This window comes from Vipera berus (genome assembly GCF_964194415.1).
Source record: "Vipera berus genome assembly, chromosome: 6".
NCBI lineage: Eukaryota > Metazoa > Chordata > Lepidosauria > Squamata > Viperidae > Vipera > Vipera berus.
In genome coordinates, this window is record NC_138208.1 from 71,273,906 (window position 1) to 71,294,014 (window position 20,109).

At 39.8% G+C, this 20,109-nt stretch overlaps 1 protein-coding gene across 2 annotated transcripts in view; it reads right to left on the bottom strand.

Annotated features, from left to right (window-relative positions):
- The window catches only part of TRIM24 (tripartite motif containing 24), a 54,092-nt gene extending 38,740 nt beyond the window's left edge, over positions 1 to 15,352 (bottom strand). Inside the window, exon 1 of one of the 2 annotated variants that reach the window (XR_014026930.1) lies at positions 14,842 to 15,352. Coding sequence is in view for 1 of the 2 variants with exons in the window: in XM_081331220.1 (XP_081187346.1) it covers positions 14,842 to 15,229 (388 nt within the window). In the remaining variant the exon portion in view is untranslated. The remainder of the gene's footprint in view (positions 1 to 14,841) is intronic. The other variant, XM_081331220.1, reaches the window with a different exon arrangement.
- Positions 15,353 to 20,109: the final 4,757 nt, after the last annotated feature.

Sequence of the window (20,109 nt, forward strand, 5' to 3'; positions counted from 1 at the left end):
GTTATTGTTTTTGAGCCAGGTTTCACCTAATCTTTTCTTTTTTACAAATTTTTATTGATTTTCTAATATTACATTCACATATTTGAAAAGCAACGTGGTGGCTGAGTAGTAGTAATTCAATTACATACAGATATCACTAGTACAGATTTCAGATTGCTACCATAAACATTTCCTCTCTTTTCCCCTTCATATATACTATTTGTAAATTTAAAGACAAGTTTTATCCTATCAATCACATAGAAAATAACTTTCTTACATATATCTAGTTTTTAGTTTACACATATGCTAGTTGATTTAACATACAATATTTTAGACAATCAATGACCTAATAGATTTTTCAGTTTTAATTTCCAACATTTAGTTTTAATGTTTGATGTTTATCTTTCCCAAGATTTTTAATATACTCCCAATTCATCTATCACCATTCCTCACAAAATCTAATATTCAAACTACACATCCCGTCTACTTAACTTCTCACCCTCTATGTCAACAAATTAAGGATACAATATGATATCCTTCCTTTTTGCTAGTTTCAGTTTGTTTTTTAACTAGTAATCAAAAATTTTTATTTCAGTATTTAATTCTTCCTCTCTCTTCCTCTTTTGTAACTGCTATCTCTTGCTTAAACTAATATTCATTTTTAATGTTCCATATAGACTTGTTTATTACTTTCATCAATAAGTTTTTAGCTTATCTACATTATTCACCTTTACATGACCTTTATGCACAAATCAATATTCAAATTAGCTATTAGTATTTATACTGCTAAATTTTAATGACCAAAATTTTTTCATCTCAGTTCATAACAATGTCTTGTGTTCAACATGCACCTCTATTTAAGTACCGGTACATTGTGTTTTAGATTTCAATAAAATGGTCGAAACTCCATTCTCCTTGAGTCTTATTCTGGCTTTTTTCCTTTGCCAAGTCATCTTCCATGTCCTTGTTTTTGGGTCATCGAACCACTCTCCTTGTAATATCATGTAAATTAGTTGATATTGGTCGCCATTTTTTGAGAGGATTTGTAGATCTAGTGGATCGTCTCTTTATTCTTCCATATCAACGTGGTTGTTCTGAATTGTGTATCTTCTCATCCAACTGTTCTTTTTCTAGATCCTCTAGTTCCTTCTGAGTTGTATAGGAAACCTTTTCCTTTTTCCAAGTTGTCAATATCTTTTCTGGATTTTCAAATGTCAATATTTGTTGAATAGAAGATTCTTCTGTCATAGTAGTTAAATATTTCATTTTTTTCTATTCTGTTTTGTATAGATGGTTCTTTAATTGTGGTCAAAGTTTGGGCTTTCATATCTGGGCTGTCTTCTTGCTCCTTCTCATAGCCTCTTAGTATTTCATTGGATGTGGTAAGTTTGTATTAGTGTTTTCACAACATAGAATTTGTTGATCTTCATCCATAAGGAAATTTTGTTCCTGGTCTTCTTCCATATTGGTATTTTAGACTAAAGGCTTTACACTTAGAAAATCCAAAAGAGAAAAAAATTTTTCCCCCCTAGGTAGGGAACACAGAGCCTTTCACAGCTGTTGTTTCAAAATTCTTAAGGTTATGTATCTTATCTATTTCCCTGGGCAGTCAGCCAGGCCCCTTTTAAAGTTTCCCTTTGAGTTCCAAAGTTATTTTAATCTTTTCAGTTTTTCTTCTTTTTTATAAGAAAAAAACCCAGATTTCCAACAGAAGTAGACAATGAAAAATAAAAAAATCTTTCAGTACACAAGCTTTGAGAAATAAAGTTCCAATTGGGATTCAGTTACTTTTTCAACGTTTAAAACACTGCTGGGTAGTTAGTCGCCGCTTTTTCTGGAGGGAGGCTAAAGCCCCCCTTCCATCACCGCAGGGGGGGAAATGCTTAGCAGCTTAAGGAGGCACAGAAAATAATTAGGGTGTAAAAGAGGTAGATCTCACCCAGTCTCTTCCACGCTGCTTTAAAAGTTTCCTGGTGGAAAATGTGACTTCGATTGTTCACAGCCTAGGGACAAGCCATAATGGCTGGTCCTTTTGTCCGCCAGTTTGGAGGGATTGCCAGGTCTAACGGAAGAGTTGTGGCTCTCCTGCGATCCAGCGAGTGCCTCTCCTTGCTGGTCACTTCTTCGGGGCAACTTTCAGCCCTTTTCAGGGGCCCCCAGCGATGCAAAACTGAACGGGGGAGAGAGAGCAAGTCTCCCAGCTGTCCATAGCGGCTGTGTGGCAAACCGAAAGTCACCTTTGGTTTTTCTTGCCTAAGTGTAAAACTTGCTTTTTTTTCCACATTAAATTTCATTTTGTTGGATAGGACCCATTCTTCAATTCTGTCAAGATCTTTTTGGATCCTGAACTTGTCTTCTGTGGTGTTAGCTATTCCTGTCAGCTTTTATGGTGGTTGTTGTTAGTTGCAAAGTTGTGTCCGACCCATCGCGGCCCCATGGACGTTTCTCCAGGCCTTCCTGTCCTCTACCATCTTCTGGAGCCCATTTAAGCTCACATCTACTGCTTCAGTGACTCCATCCAGCCACCTCATTCTCTGTCGTTCCCTTCTTCTCTTGTCTTCAATCTTTCCCAGCAGTAGGCTCCTCTCCAGTGAGTCCTTCCTTCTCATTAGGTGGCCGAAGTATTTGAGTTTCAACTTCAGGATCTAGCCTTCTAAAGAGCAGTCAGGGTTGATCAGTTTACTAGGACTGACCAGTTTGAACGCCTTGCAATCCAAGGGACTCACAGGAGTCTTTTTCAGCACCATAGTTCAAAGGTCTCAATTTGTTGGCGTTCAGCCTCCTGTCAGCTTAGTCATCTGCAAATTTGAAGAGTTCCCCTTCTATTCCCTCATCTAAGTCATTAATGAATAGATTGAAGATGGGACCTTGTGGCATCCTACTGCTTACTTCCCTCTATGTAGATGCAGTACTATTAAGGACTACTGGTTGAGTACAATCTGTCAGTCAATTACAAATCCATCTGGTAATGATGCTGTTTATTCCACATTTTTCTAGTTTACCAAGAAGTAGGTTGTAGTCTACTTTGTTGAATGCCTTGCTGAATCTAAGTATACTATGTCCACAGCATTAGGCTGGTCTACTAATTTACCCACTTTGTCAAGGAATGAAATAACCTTAATTCTTCTGTTACAATTGGCTGTGACTACTTGGATGGGGTCTCCAAAATACATACTGTACCTTCCCATGCAATTCTGATAATTGTCCATGACTGGGTTGTTGCTCTCTATGATCACCAGTGCCCATTTGGTTGCAGATTCTTTCAACAAACTATAAAGTATTCCTTTGCACAGTCTGTAGAAAGTTCTGCAGCTTGGATACCCATAAACAACTCACACTGAGTAACAAAGATTTTCCTCGTCTGCTTCTCTTCCAAACTTCTCTAGTAAACCATCATGAGAACACAAGAAGACTGGTTGTGCTACTGGAGCCAGTAGAGCCAGTGGTGGCTGGGCATTCTGAGCCTATTCTTGGACCAAACTGGAGTGCCATCCCTTGTAAGTTCTGCATTTCTGCTTCTATCTCCCGCAGTGTTGGAGTAAGGTTACAACATTTCTCGGGGAGACATAGCTGTGTGCTGCCTTCTCCATGTTTTTCTCCTTCCCAGGTACATGAATCTGGTGAGATTAATTTCAGGTGCAAGCAACTAGATAAACCCAAACCGATATCTTATTGTTGATCACCTACAGTATATTACAAGAATCTCAGCAGACTGTTTGCCTTCCCTTGGGAAATGGAAGATATAGACCTAAAGGCTGGATCTCAGATGTTTCCTCCACTGAATGGACTCTAGCTGGAATATATTTTTATGCCCCCTTTATGTCCCCTTCAGCCAGGAATACCTTAATTATTTATATTGCAATTTTTTTAAAATGAAATCTTCATTACAAGAATGTTTGGGGCACCACTTTATAGATTGTAGAGTTAAAAAAAACACCCTGAAAATGTGTTTGTTTCAGTAGGATAATTTTTCAAATAAAAAATGACCAAAGTAAGACATACACTGCTACAATGGCAACAACCAAAATTGTGATATCTGCCTTGGTCAAATTATTTTGTTGCTGCTCACTAGAAGTCTATCTTCTACCATGGATTTGTCAAAATATGACCCTCTGAACCATTTGGAAATATGCATTTTACAACTCTGCCTAGAAATACTATTTTGATTTATTTTCTGATTTTTCTGTAAACTTCTAGGCTATTATTGATCTACCCAGTATTCACAAATTTCAATTACCAAACAGGGTATTCATAATCTTAGATGCTATTAATATCTCCATAATTATATTCCAAGATACGTTGCAGATAGTTACTGGCATACTACTGTAAGTTGTAACATCTTCTCCAGACTTACCAGAATTACAACTGACAATATTCCTGAGTAAATGCATGTGACACAATAGGAAAAGATATTTGCCCATATCAAAATCATTAGCTGGGGGAAAATATTAGAATTTAATGCAAACTTTATATCAAACATTGCACAGTCCTCTTTATGCACCAAATTTGATTCATAACTTACATTCCATAGTGTAATACTAAAGAAAATTAGTTGATAACAAATATATAAATCTTACCACGTTAAAATAATCCTAACAATAGAGGAAACTTCCATTAAATTTTTCCCCAATAATTCACTACACAAAATTTACTTAAACTGAAGCTAGTACTGGAAAAAGTAAACCAGTAAAAAAAATGAGCATAATGAATTATTTTGCAAAATAAATTGTTGAAAACTGCTTTCCTGCTATACTATGCCCTAAGACAATTATGATTAATAAGCTTATATATGTCATATTGGTGTGGGGACTTGTATCTTACTGTACATACTCTTAATTTAATGGGTTTTCACCTAGCAATCCTATTTCAATATATTCTCCAGTTCTGAAATTACTTACAGGTAATACTTGAGTTACAACCATTTTGTTCAGCAAATATCTGAACTTGCAACTGGTCCTAGAAGACAGCTCATTTGGTCACATGAATATAATTCAAGTGCTTTGACAGACACCTTACACTTACAACCAGTTGCAACATCCCATGGTCACATGATCACAATTTGAAATATTTCCTGCTGGCTTCCCATAAGTAGTCAATGGGGAAGTCAGCAAGATCGCAAGTTGATCAGATAAGTTGCCCACACCCATTCTTTCTTCACTTGCCACATCCTGCATCCTTCTTGACCTGACCTGACAATAGTAAAGAGTTCAATTTCTGTGTAATGTTTTCTCCCCTTTTCTTGACATCCAAAAGTTAAATTACTTTTTTTAGGTGAACCTCCAACAGATGCTATTTATTTATAAATTCTTTATTTATTACTTAAAGCAACAATATCCTATCAATTTTCCAACAATTTAGCTGAATAATAATTAAACCCATTAACCCAAAATCTATAGGACCCTTTGTATGTCTTATTTCTCTGTGCCTTTTCTGCACATTTGTATTCTTCAGTTTGTTAGGCAACATTTCCATTTTCCAAAATCAGACTAGAAACTGCTTGTTACTTGTCCTAGTTAAGGCTCTATTTAAAACCATTTTTGCTAAAAGTGTGGCATGAAGATATTAGTTTTTAATTTTTTTCATGACAATTCTGAACTTGGTACATACATTAAATTAACAGCAATATAAAGGTAAAACCTTTTGGGGAGCAAGCATTGCTGTGAATATTTTTTCCTCATAAAATACATTTAAAAATTTCAGTTTTTCAGCTTAATTCCTACAGATAGCAATACACACAAGGTGTCATTAACCAACGTTACACATGGAAAATCAATATCATCTCAATTGGACATGTGAAGGCCTATAAATATTTTGGCATCTATTTTTAATTTACTACCTCCTGAAAGCTGCAGTCCTCAAATCTGCTATAGAACAAAAAGCCTCCAAAGCAATAGCAAACTATGCAAGCGAAAGAAGCAACCACTACTATATGTGACTGGACAATAAATTATTCAACACCAGTCTTAAAACTTTTTTCTATATTATGCAGAATTCTGCACAAGGAGATTTCCATATTAGGAACTTACAATCCAAATTTAGTAAATATTATGTGCATGTTAGTTTTGAACTTTATAGGATATATATAGAAGATTAGCAGAACACAGCCACAAATATCAATTAATATTCAGAAAATTCCTTAATCTCTTAACACGGAAATTCAACTAATTTTCACTGGGAAACTGTTGGCATTTTAGACCAATCCAAAAATATGTTTGGAAGTTCCTGAAATATTAACATTCTGACTGTCAGGACCCACCCCAATCCACGTCTTAGGGAAACAAAAACTCTTGGAGTCAGTTCTAGTCCAAAAGGAATTTTTACTAGGACATGCTTGGTTGTGGAAATACAAGACAGGACTTGGTATTGTTTTACAAATTGAAACTTTATAAAGAGTTCCCGGTTCAACCCCCCTTCCCTCAACCCCATTTGGTCAGCCCCCCATCATTTTACTTTGTGTCATCCCTTTTGTGTGAAAAAAGGAACTTTGAATCTTTATGGTTATTGCCTTCTTCCTCTAAAGATTCAAATGGAGACAGGCCAGATGCCTTCTTCTCTAACCCTCCCTTTGTTCCCCCAGTTCAAAAGGTTTCCCTTGGTCTTTGAAATAACCTAAGGCAGGCTGAATCCACATGTGCTCCTCCTTCCTCGGGAGATGGCAGAATCCATGGGGGGGGGATAATGTTTTAAACATACATTTATGAATGTGATATAAACGGATTCTGACACTTACAAATCAATCATCAGAACATATTGAGTGATAATTCCCACCTACATATAATTTAAAGATACAATCAAAAGTCAGGAAAGGAAACAAAGAGTTTAAAGCACAACTTCCTTACACCCAGATACGCAGGAATAGTGTAAAGAAGAAACCATATGCCTATCAAGACTGGCAGGGCAAGCTACAATATATGTAAACAAACAAACAAGCAAATGTCACTCTCCCATGCACTGAATGATGTTATTTGGCTTGTAATGAAATGTTTGAGACAAAAAAACCCCCAAAAACAAATACAGAAAACATTAAGAATTCGAAATTTTTGAGAACTACACTCCAAATCCCACACCAATGACTAGAAGCAGAATATACAATTTGCACTGGAGACAAACTCTTTGGATGTCCAATCATACTTGGTCAAATAAAGTATTCAACTCAGTTCAATTCAATAAACCCATTTAAGGCTATACTGGTTAAAATAATGACTCCACTGAAGATGTTTAGTAGCACAGCAAAAAAGCGAGCAATTTTAATCAATTCACTTTCTTCTCACTTCCAAAGGTTTCCAAGATGATTATATAGATTGTACTACACAAAAATTAAAGTAGGATATGGTAAGGGAGCGGGATATCAACAAACATCACTTTCCTTGTGAGTCTAATATCAGAAAGCTCTGGATTGTATGCCACTGGATACAATTCCTTATCTATGCTTCTCTAACGAGCTTTGTTTTTCCCCATGCCAACTCTGCATCTATGTTAATCTTTATCATTTCTTTTGATATTTATTTATATCCCTTTATTATTTTACAAGTAACTTAAAGCAGCTAAAATATACAACACATTTTTCTCATCCTATTTCCCCACAACAATCCTGTGAACTGAGTTGGGCTAAAAGAGAGTAACTGGCCCAAGTTCACTCAGCTGGCTCTCACCTTTAAGATGGGACTAGAACTCATGTGTCAACTCTACAATGAGCATGGCTGCAGCCATTTTTTCTTCTCATTTTAGGTTACCACATAGAACAGAGGGAGGGGGGTTGCCCAGGTGCTTCATTAGTCAAAATAATCTTCTGTCCCGTGGGAACCAAGGTCATCTGCTGCTCCTGAGGCTAGGGACTGGCCACTGCATAAAAAGCCTGCCAAATAAGTATATTGGGGGATGTAGTTGCATAGTTTTGTGAGACTTTAACTTTGTAATTGGCAATTGTTACTTGTGTATTCAGATTTGGTTTCACCTTTGACCATGCCGATACTTTGTAACTAATAAACATGTTCTTTGAGGAACTTTCAAGCCTCAGAGTTCTGCTTTAATCATCTCTGTTGGAACCATGACACTCATGATCTCCTACTTTCTAGATTGATGCTTAACCTATAATTGTTTCTCTGGATGCTGGCTTGGACAATGAGGAAAAGTCAGCTATGTGGATTTTAGAGTGGGGCATGGAGGAGAATCAGGAAGATGCAGGAGACTCTGTAGCAGGAATGAACGAGCAAGAAGTGGAGAGGCCAGAAACCTTGGAAGGGCTGCCAGAGGAGCGATCAACTAAATGCCTGGCTGAAGAAGAAACAGAAGAGATACAGCTGCAAACAGGAGGCTTGCCTGACTGGCCAGAAGTGCAAGGAAGAGAAGGGACATTGCACAGTCAGCTAGTGGGGATGAGGAACTGCCTCCTCCACTGGTTTCCAGGGTGCATAGGGCAGGAGGGAGATGCAACAAAGGTCAGCAAGCTACTCGCAAGGAGACAACCTCACCCCTCCTAATGAGATGCACCAGTGGCAGCCAGCTACTTAGCCCAATGCATGGAGCAAAACAATGCTGGAGACAACCTGTCCGTTTCCTGCTGAGTGTGTGCTCTGACTTTGTGACTCCTGCTTTCAGGATTCAAAACCTGTACGTTGTTTGCTGACCTCATGATTTGGCCTTGGATTCCGGACTTGGACCTTGGCTTTGATTATCATGCTTGGATTTCAGACTTTGCCTGGACTTCATCTGTGCTTTGTGAACTTGTGCCTTGTCACTGAATTTTGTACGTGCCTTTAATTTTGTGTCTTGGTTGTTTGTGCAAACTCGGGACTTTATGTTTCTTGTGAGACCTGGGGAATAACTTTAGAGCCTCAATAAAGTAATTAAAACCCCTAGGGATGTGGTTACGTGGACATAACCACCAAGCTGGCTGTTTGTATTCCTCATTTTGTGATTTATGCTTTCTCTATGTTGACAACAGAAGAAAGTACAAAAATAGTTTTAAAAACAGAGCTCATTTTTAAAAAAGATATGTAGAATACCTCCAAAAATGCCAGTAAGCAGACTGGGTAAGTGGAAATCAGTCAGACGTTGACTGTTCTATGACTGTACTCACATCTAAAATATGGCAAATCTTGTAAGCAGTAATCAGTAAAATGTCAATATTCAGCTCAAGAATCCAAATAAAACTCCAGATTAATTTCATTTCTGAAAATCTTAAAAAGTTTATTGAATACACTGCGTGGTTATGTTGAAGCAAACTCTGAGGTTCCCAAACCCATTAAACAATAAACTTCCCAGCCAAACCCCCAATGTCTTACATAATCCATATCAACAAATCCACTTATGGGAACCATCTGCTTCAAATCCACACCTTTTCTGATGTCCTTGACAAGGCTTCAGGCTCCCATGGTCTGCAGCTGAATCGAAGAAGCTTCGTTTCTCCATCTACCCACTTGAAAGTAACACCTCCCATCCCTTTTATCTAAAGGCAAATTGAAACACAGAGGCACACAGCTGCCAAAGTTTCATACTTGACAGTTCTGGCCTGATTTCATGTAATCTCTAATGTCTTTCTGCTGCTTGTTTCTGTCCAGTTTTAATCTCAGTAAAAAATGAAAATGACTCAATGAAGAGTTGCATTGATGGTTTAGGTAAGTTCCAACAATTGTTATGTCATTAATTAAAATTTCTTCAGTTAATTATATTCAATTATTTAGATTTTTTCAGGATAACAAGTTCTCATAGCACAACTTAGAAATAAATGAAACAAATAATATACAATGACCAAAAAAACATTCTAGGATCATTTTCACAGGATAGTACAGAGGAGCAGAAAAGAAGATTCTAGTACCTTCTCCTTTCTTTTCAGGGATACAGAAGACAGATGGTAATAGCCAGGGTAGTAAAAACAGCTGCAGTTAGGAGTAACAATCACTGTTATTGCCTCAAGATTGCAAAACAAACTCCCTTCACTTCAGTTCCACTACTTTTGAAACACAGTGTCACATATAGTTATAATAAATGTATGTATCACTTTAGTTTTTTGGATTACATTACATTATTTGCTTGCATTATCTTTTTTTTTGGCTAATTATATACCAACAGGTCATTTTTGACTCCTAGAAACCACACAAGATTTTTCCCAACAAGATCTGTCTCTAATCTTTTCTTTCAAATCGGTCAATGATACTGTAGCTATGCACATCCACCTTTTTTGGTAATCCTGCTTTTCTTTCCTTACCTTTCCCAGCATTAGAGCTTTTCCAGAGAACTGGGTCTTCATATGTGTCCAAAAAAGATAATTTGAGAATGGTCATTTGCAGTGAGGGGATTCAGCTGGTTTGCACCACTTCGGCAGAACCAGTAGCTAACTTTTTGTTGCCCAGGCCCAGAAGGGACTTCTGGAAGTGGCATCCACACAGAGAACCGGCTGTTCACCTATTTGAATCCTACCACTGATCAACTGTGCCCTGGGCAAAATCTCTGGGTTTATTTGTTAAAGAGCCATCATTTCTACTTGGCTGTTTACCATATTCTCAGGAATCTCCTTCCACATTAAAGTTCAAAAGTGTCATACTCTTCCTATCCTGCATCTTAAATGTCGAACTTTCACTTGGATCCAAGTGTCACAGAAAATACCATGGCTTGCATTGCCGCACGCGATCATCTTGCCGCCTGAGTGACTCTTCTGCATGCGATGTTGCCATCTCGGCTGGTCGCTCCTCCATCGTGCTGTCCACATTGGTCAAATGCCTTCTCCTGATGTCCACAGGTCTGTTCTGCATCACCTCCTGCTGCGCCGATATATAGACTAGTGAGAGCATATGGTCCTCTGCCTCCCTGCTCACGCTGAGAAGTCATTGTTGGTTCATCCATTCAGTCCTCCTGCATGATAATACATGTTGGTGCAACATCTGGTAGGCTGGCAATGGCTCAATATGCCAGTTAACAGAATACTGATTGGATAACCAAGCCTCTTTTAACAGCCGGCCGCCATTGGTTATATCGTGAGCAATGACTCTGGCCTGTGTAAAATTGAAAGTATGGTTGTGCTCGATAGTGTGAGCCCATACCTGAGACCGTTTTTCTTTGCGTTTGATGGCCAGTTCGTGCTCATGGAGCCTTGTTCGGAGGCGTTTCATGGTCTCCCCAATGTAGTTACATGAACAAACATTGCAGTTGATTTGGATACAGGTTCTTTAGGATGCTGTAAGGGAAGGCAAAAGGCTCACTCACCCTCTCGTGAAAGATGGCCTCCATGTTTATGTGTCTCCCACCGCCACCATTGGCTTACATACCAAATGGTCAGACCCAAACAATCAAGCCACACTCTGGCTGTGGTGCTCCAGTGCCTCATGGCTCCTCCTAGAGGAGGCAGATAGCGCTGGAGGGGACCCCACTTGCACCGTAACGCCAGTGGGGCGTTTTCAAAAACAAACAAGGATAGGAAGGGAAACAATAGGAAAAGAACGCAACTCTTGAAAATCCATTGAAAAAAGGTGCCGGAACACTGTTCCTGTGTGTTCTATGACAAAAAAGCCCTGTATGTAGTCCTCTTACTGTCACTAAGTGATGCGGTCATAAAATGTGATGTCTTGTAAACCCACTGCTTAACAATGGCAATCCAGGCTTCTTGTTGTAACCCCAACATGTTAAATTGGAAGCCAAGGCAGTTCCAGGTAAGGAGTGCTGGGGTGACACAGGGGGAAGGGGGAGGTGAGGGGAATTGCTGTCCCTGTGAAGGCCAGGAAAAGAAGTACAGGGTATACACATATGACACAGGAGGGTGCTATTGGGGTAGATTTATTCAAGCAACTTATGATCTTCCCTGCTGGCTTCTCCATTGACTGCTTGTAGGAAGATGACAGAGAAGATTGGCAATCACATCATTGCAGGATGCTTCAACTGGTTGTGAACGCAAGCTAGCTGCCAAGAATACAAATTTTGTTCACATAACCATAACTTCCAAGACAAGTTCTAAGTATATATTCTATTGAATATAGCTCATAATAAAATTACTACTACAAATAGTTGTTTTAAATATATATATTGTTTTCAAAGTAGTTCATCCAATGGCAATGACATTTTGCTGATTCTTTAAAGAATATGATGGTGTTTTTGTGACCAGGGCTGCAATTTTTCCCCTCTCTTTAAATTCCACACAAGCATTTTTTGAGCAATGTAAAGAATTAAAATGTAAAAGGGGAGCTCTGGGCATCATTAAAATTAATGCAATTGCATCATACCTTTTATTATTATATATAATAAAGCATGGGGAATGTTTTAAGTATTATTTTGCACACCTCTACAACTGATTTGCAACAACTGGTATTTTGTGATGCCTGTAAACATCTAAATTAATATTGCTTTTAAACAAAGGTATAGGGAAGACTTTTCAGCAATTGGGTTTAAATTTTTTAAATATTTTGTAGCCTTTTCTTTTTTCTTTCTTTTGCTGGCTAAGTGTCAATGTCATATTATTTTTATGTATGCATATTTTAAAAAATCAAATCAATGTGATGATAATAACTTGTTACTAAACATCAACAGTTTTGCTGCTGAATTTCACTATAAATTTCGTAAAGGTTTCTAGGAATGTGTGCTTTACAAAGACCACAGGCCACAAACCCTCATATATTTAAAAAAATCAAAAAAGGAAGCAAAAATAATCTAGGAAGAGAGTTAGATCTGGCCAGATATAAGTCTCCAATTTCTCTATCACATCCAATAGAATTTGACCTTCTAATGGGTAGGGATATATTTCAGTGTCTCATAGATATTATATTATATAATGAACATAATGCTTCCACATTTTGAAAAGCAATTGCAGAAAAAGATTTGTATATTTCTAAAGCTTACAATGGAAAATATTTATTAAATGTTATGTTCTACTTAATACAGATATCCTTTAATAACAGAATCAGAAAATATCCCTAAAGTAATCTTAGCAACATGAAATCACATAAAATTATTAAAAATTCCTCTGTGCAAAATTGGCCCAAAACTCACAAGATTTCAGGCAATTTTTTTTATGAAGCTTGTAATGGTTGCCAATAGGAACATGTTTGCTACATCACAAAGAAATCAGTTTGCAAACATATTTTATTTATCAAATAGATATGTGCTTAATACTTAATTATATAGTTAGCATGATTTAAAACATTTGCTTAATTTCCAGGGATTCTATATCTTTTGGCATAAACAGGGTACATTTTATTAACAAGTGTTTGTTACCATGCAGATCTTTAACTGTGTTTACTTACATTATCTTCTACAGTTTGAAGATTTTAGAGTTTAAGTTATTTAGAGATCTGTCTGGTAAAAAAATGCCTTCACAATTCCACATGCATTGGCTTAGCATTAAGTTTAAAATATGAATCCTTGGAAAAACTAAATGTTGTAGCAGTAATTCAAATATATTAAGATTGAATATGACAAATCCATGCGAAGACATAAAATCTACAAAACATGATAGAAGAATCAATAGGATAACTTTTAAATGTGTAAATATTTGAAATGAAAATGTAGTGTTAGATGGAAAGTTAATCATATTTATTAACATTAAGCATAAAAGGCACGTATAGAATTTTCAGTACCTAAAACCAGATACACAAATCATGTGATATACCAAAAAATACTTAGGCATATGAACAGTAATAGAGTAATAGAAATAAATTCCAAAATGATACAGTAATAAACTCATAATACGGTAATACAAATAAGAATCAATATTCTACTCCATCATAGATCCCCAAGTCTTTCCTCCACAACTCCCTCTTCTTTCTACCATAAGCCAAATATTTAAGAAAAAGGCTATGTACATTTTTGTCATCTAGCAATAAAATTACACATACAAAATCTATCTTGTACAGGTGTCTCAGAAAATCACTGCATTTTTCTTTTGGCAACCCAAAAAGAGCCAAAGCCAATGAAACTAAGAGAAAAGAAAAAGAATCCTATACATAACACAAATAAAATAAAACTACTGTACCAAGAAATCTCCCACAACTGGAGGTGTCTTACAATAGGGCATTTACCCTCAGTCCATGAAACAGTGAATATGGTACATGCTAGTATACCTCTGTTTATTAGTGTAGATTTCTAACGATTCTACCATTAGAAGAAGTTAACAGCATAAAGTTTTTCGAATATGCCATTAAACTTAAGTACTCGACTTCAACATATAAAGCCATCTTGGGATTTCCTGACTCACACCTACATTAAACACAGGATGCAGCGCATAAACAATGGGAAGTTGCCATCAATCATGGTTTCCTTTCCAAAAGGCGGCGTTTTAAATTGGATCTCAGCATCTCCTCTCTCAAATCCCATTAAGTTTTCAGTCCAAGAGCGCAACTGTGCTGAGGAACGGAAAGCTTCTACCTTCAATAAAGGATTTGCCTCCGCAGCCTTGAAAGGGTCAGAATCACAGGACTATTGTTTGCTTTTCCTACTAACCCTACTCATGGGGATGCAATCTTTTGCCTGTTGGCCGCAAACAGAATAAGCCAATTCCGCCTCTCTACATACTCGGCTTACTTTGACAAAGCAGAGGTCTAACTCCTAAACAATTGTAGACATAATACAGGGCTTCCACGGAACCAGGATCCAAGTTGTGTTATGGCTGAGCTCCAAGACTTATCTCCCATCCCAGCCAGGACTTCTCTGTGTTAACAAGATGTGAGAATGATGCCTCGTCTCCCCAACCCCTCTCAGGGACAGGAGGAAGGCTTGTACGGAAGGAATATTGTTCTTTTGGCCAATTAATTCCTCTCCCGGCACAGAATTATTTATTCCTTTGGGTGGCAACCACCGAGCAAAATCAAGCCCTCAAAATATTCTTCTCCGTCCCCACTCGCCCTATTCAGGGACCGCCGAGCGCGCCGTTTCTCTTACCCGGATTACAGTGCAACGGCGAAGGCGGCGTGGAGACCGGCGAAGAAGGCGCCGAGGACGGTTGAAGCAGCGGTGGCGGCGGCGGCAGCGGCGGATCTTTGGGGGGGCCGCCGCCGCCGCCCGGCGAAGGGGCTGCGGGAGGTGGTAGCATGAGGTAGCGATGAGGAGAGGGCAGGCAACGCAGACACAGCGAGTGAAGGCAAGGAAGCAGTTTAGGCCGCCGACTCTGAATGTGTTGCCCGCACACCCCACAAGTGTCCAAGAGGTTGAGTCGCGACTCTCCGTTGGCTCGGTCCGCAGGGCCTTGCCGGCTTTCAGCCTCGTTCTCCCCACCCATGGCGACCGGACCAGGCAGGCAGGGCCCAGCTATCACGGGGGACTCGTCCATTGTTTGGAGAAGGAAGAGCTGTCGGTGGCAACCACACCAGGCGCTAAGCCCCCCCTCAGGGCAACTGCCGCCTTCCCCCCGGGCGTTCGGTGAAGCCCCGCCCCCTCAACGGTCACTCCGAGCGCCCGCCGTTGCCACCTCTAACCGCTCTCGAAGGAACTTCGGAAGAGAGCGCTCGCGCTCACAGCAACGGCGCCAACGGCCTCCCAGGCCCCGCCCCCTCGGCGAGCCTTTCAGTGTCGGAGGCGCTACCCGCTCCTCCAGCGCCACGCCCCCTCCCTGTTCATCATTCAAGGCAAACTCCTCCCCCTTTATCCTCCGGGGTTCCAGTCCCTCTGAGCGTTTTTCGGTTTTAGGCGCGTTTTTTCGCATCTACGTTCTGATTTCAGGAGAGCGAAATTCTTCCGTATCATTCAGCTCGGCCACGCCCCCTGACGTATTTTCTTAGTTCTTACCTGCCCTCTGAATATCTCCTAGTTTCCTGTTTGGTCGGTTTGGGTACCGCCCTTTTCATTTGTCCCGCCCTCGAGTTTTTCCTCTTTACCCCATATGATATTTTTTTCTTTTACACTTAGTGTAAAATGTAATGAAAATGGTGAACCAACTCTCCAATTTCTTGAAATACTACTTAGTATTAAACTCGAGCATTTAGTGATTTTCCATTATTGCTGAGAAAGGAGATGTTGGCATTGGTATCACTGGCGATAATTTTTAAACTAAATAAAACGATTAAAATCACCTGCATTATCAGAACAAACAGATTGTTTGCCGAAACAGTATGCACAAACTAAACTAACCACATTTTAGCATAACTTTTTATGGCAATGCAGTCCATACGGTTAGTTTATGATCTAGTAGTGTATGCCCTCTAAATCCAGAATATGCTAGGGAATAAACCATAGTTTATCTGGTTTACTAATGCTGGGGAAAAATGGAAGAAAATAGAAGAGGATGACTAGCAACAAAGTGAACAATGGCAATAAATGCACTATTGGAAGACCTGGAACACCATACTAGGAGCTGATTGTCCTGGGGGAAAAATCTACCTATGTGATCTCTAAGAATAGGTAAAGGTTCCCCTGCACATGCGTGCTAGTCGTTTCCAACTCTAGGGGCCGGTGCTCATCTCCGTTTCAAAGCCGAAGAGCCAGTGCTTGTCCGAGGACGCCTCCGTGGTGATGTGGCCGGCATGACTAGACGCCAAAGGCGCACGGAACGCTGTTACCTTCCCACCGTAGTGGTCCCTATTTTTCTACTTGCATTTTTACATGCTTTCGAACTGCTAGGTTGGCAGAAGCTAGGACGAGTAACAGGCGCTCACTCTGTTACGCGGCACTCGGGATTCGACCGCCAAACTGCCGACCTTCTGATCGACAAGCTCAGCGTCCTAACCCACTGAGCCACTCAAGCAAACCATGATTATTGTTCTGTTTTGCCCATATTATCTGAGCTGCTACTCCAGAAGGAATTGGCCTAGAAATAGCCTGTACTTTATGTATATTTACATTTTTTGCTCTTGGGCTGCCATAACATTGGGATTTCAAGAAATTCTGCACAGAATTATATATTTTAAACTGAATTCTGCTCTAATGCTGTTCTTACTTAAGAGGAAATCCATTTAAATACAATCAAATATCACAGTATATTGTTATGATTGGATTCCATTTAAATTAACATGAATCATGACTAACAAGACTAAATCCTTTGATTTCAAAAAGAATTTCACCAACACAGTTTGATTCTAATCCCTTAAATTATTTGCTTTTCTATCCCTTTCCATTTTTAAAAGTTATCACTATTATAACTGCAATTTGAAAATCCAAAAAGAAGAGGTAACTTAAGAGAAAAGTCATGTTGAAAAAAAAATCAGGTCCAGTTCCAAGCTGGGAGTAAAATGCTGGAAATAAAAGGGAGGCTAAGATGCTGGAAATAAAATGGAGGCTGCTTAAGAAAGAAGGTTTTTGTTTATTGATGAGCAGAACCAGCAACAGCATGCAGTTCTGGGACAGCTGACAAAATGGAGTTGAGAGTGGGTGGGGTTTTATACTTTTTTGGGGCTTTGTATCTGAAATGCCTGTTCCTTGTGAAATGTACTTTGTCCTGTGCTTGAGTGTGCCCTTTTAGTATTCCAAAGATGCTTTTTTCATGAGGCAACTGGACTTTCTTGTTTTTTCTTTGAAGACATTTCACTTCTCATCCAAGAAACTTCTTCAGCTCTGACTGGATGGTAGGGAATGAAAAGATTTATACTCCTTGAAGACAGCAGTTCATTTGCATTCTTTTAGAGAATCATTAATGCTACTTGGAGGATTATCTGTGTCCTCAGGGTCACTTGAGTGGTGCAAATGTGTATGGAGCCTTCTTGGAACTGTTGAAAGGACTGTATTATAGATTGGAGATAGATGATGTTGTATCCCTCCCCCTCTGTTGAGAGAGGGCTATTCAGTTTTGACATAGGAATGAATGAATGAACCTTTATTGTCAAAGTACAACATGTATACATTGAGATTGGCTGAGCCTCCCTTCGTGCCCGCCCTGCCCCAACTCACAGTGACAACAAACCCACCATCTTGTCACATCATGTGAGCTAATTGCACAACACACCAGCCTCGCAAGTCAATCATACATAAAGTTATTTCCCGTTCAAGAGCCTGACAGCCCATGGATAGAAGCTGTTCTTCAGCCTGTTGGTATGGCTGGCTGTACTCCTGTATCTCCTACCCGATGGTAGGAGAGTAAAGAGGTACCGACCAGGGTGTGAGTCATCCCTGAGAATTTTCCTCACTCTTCCAAGGCAACGAGCCCTGGCGATGTCATCCAGTGGTGTCAGGGGACAGCCCACGATGTTTTGTGCTGTGCTCAACACCCTCTGTAATATTTTCCTATCTGTGGCTGTCAGGCCAGCATACCAAACCACAATACAGTGCGAGAGGACGCTCTCTATAGTAGACTGGTAAAAGAAGGTCATTAGTCATTGTTCTACCCTGTTCTTCCGCAAGACCCTGAAGAAGTGGAGTCTCTGTTGGGCCTTTCTGGCCACCTGGGTTATATTGACTTACCAGGTAAGATCTTCACAGAGGTAGACTCCCAGGAATTTAAATGAGGAAACTCTCTCCACACAACCCCCCCCAATGTAAAGTGGGGCAGGTTCCTCTCTTTTCCTCCAGAAGTCTAGCACCATCTCCTTTGTCTTGCTGATGTTCAGGTGCAAGTTGTTCTCTAAACACCATAGGGATAATTTTTGTACCTCCCCCTTGTACGCTGTTTCATCTCCACCTGTAATAAGACCCACTACAGTGGTATTATCTGAGAACTTAATGATCACTGTGGATGGGTCAGACAATACACAATCGTATGTGTACAGTGAGTACAGGTAGGGGTTAGGCATGCAGCCCTGTGGCAAGCCCGTGCAAAGCTTCAAGGGAGTGGATGAAACAGACCCAACCCTAACTGTTTGTAGCTGGTCCCTTAGAAAGTCTTTAATCCAATCACAGATTGAGGGGAAAAAATTCAATCAGCTTTTCAATAAGGATGCTTGGCAGAATAGTGTTGAAAGCCGAGCTATAATCAATGAAAAGCATCCTGACATAGCTTCCATGTTTCTCCAGACGGCTTGCTACAGAATGTAGAGCAGTAGCTATGGTATCGTCTGTCGACCTATTCTCCCTGTAGGCAAGCTGATGTTTGTCGAAGTCCAGTGGGAGGCATGTCCTAAGATATTGGAGAACGAGTCTTTCGAAGCATTTCATCATTACAGATGTTAACACAACGGGTCTGTAGTCATTTAGGCACTCAATTGCTGTTTTCTTTGGGACTGGGACAATGGTAGCTGCTTTCAAGCATGATGGTACACAGGTCGTTTGCAAGGAGATGTTAAAGTTCCTTGTCAGGATCCCGGCTAATTGATCAGAACAATTCTTAACCGCTATCCCCAGCACCCCATCTGGGCCTGCAGCCTTGCTTGGATTCACAGCCTTCAATACAGCTTTCACTTGATGTTCATACAGGGTAAGTGGCTGAGAATCAGAAGGCCAGCCAGTAGAGGCTATGGAGTCTGGTCTTTTCACCTTGTAGTGAGTGAAGAAAATATTCAGCTCCTCTGCCAATGAGGCATCGGTATTAAACGTGTTCTTTGTGTTGCCCTTATGGTTGGTTAGGTGCTGCAGTGCCTAACACACTTGCTTCAGGTTGTTGTCTGCTAGGTGGTTCTCCACCTTATGTTTATATTGTTGTTCTGCCATCCTAATGCCTCTTCTGAGATTTGCCCTAGCCTCTCTATGTGTCCCTGTCCCCTGCCTTAAAGGCAGAATCCCAGGCTCTCAGGAGTGTTCATACCTCTGCAGTCATCCAGGGTTTGCAATTCCCATAAACTCTAATGCACTTTTCTGTTGTCACGCTGTCGGTGCACACTTATAAGAGAGTACGGCATCCGTATATACATTCAGGTCTTGATCTTTGAATACACTTCAGTCAGTGGTTTCAAAGCAGTCCTGCAATTGACTGAGAGCACCCGCTGACCAGATTTTAACCCTTTTCATGACTGTCTGAGTTCTTTTCCTCTTGGACCCCTTTTTCAAAGAAAAAACAAGGAAGTCCAGTTGCTTCATGGAAAAAACATATTTGGAATAACTATGACCTGGATGACCGAGAATCTCCATAGACCCTTCTGGTATTCTAATTATTGTTGCCTGACTCCCATTGTGGCTGGGAGAACATGTTTTCTCCTTGGAGCTGGATGGGGAATGTAGATTTTTGGAGTCTTTGTTTTTCTAATCTCACCAGCTCAAGCCTTCTGTTGGGGATTGTGGCTGAAGGCGTTTTGCTTATGAATAGGTGGCTCAGTCTTTCTGAATGGATTACCACTATCTGCATTCCTAAAG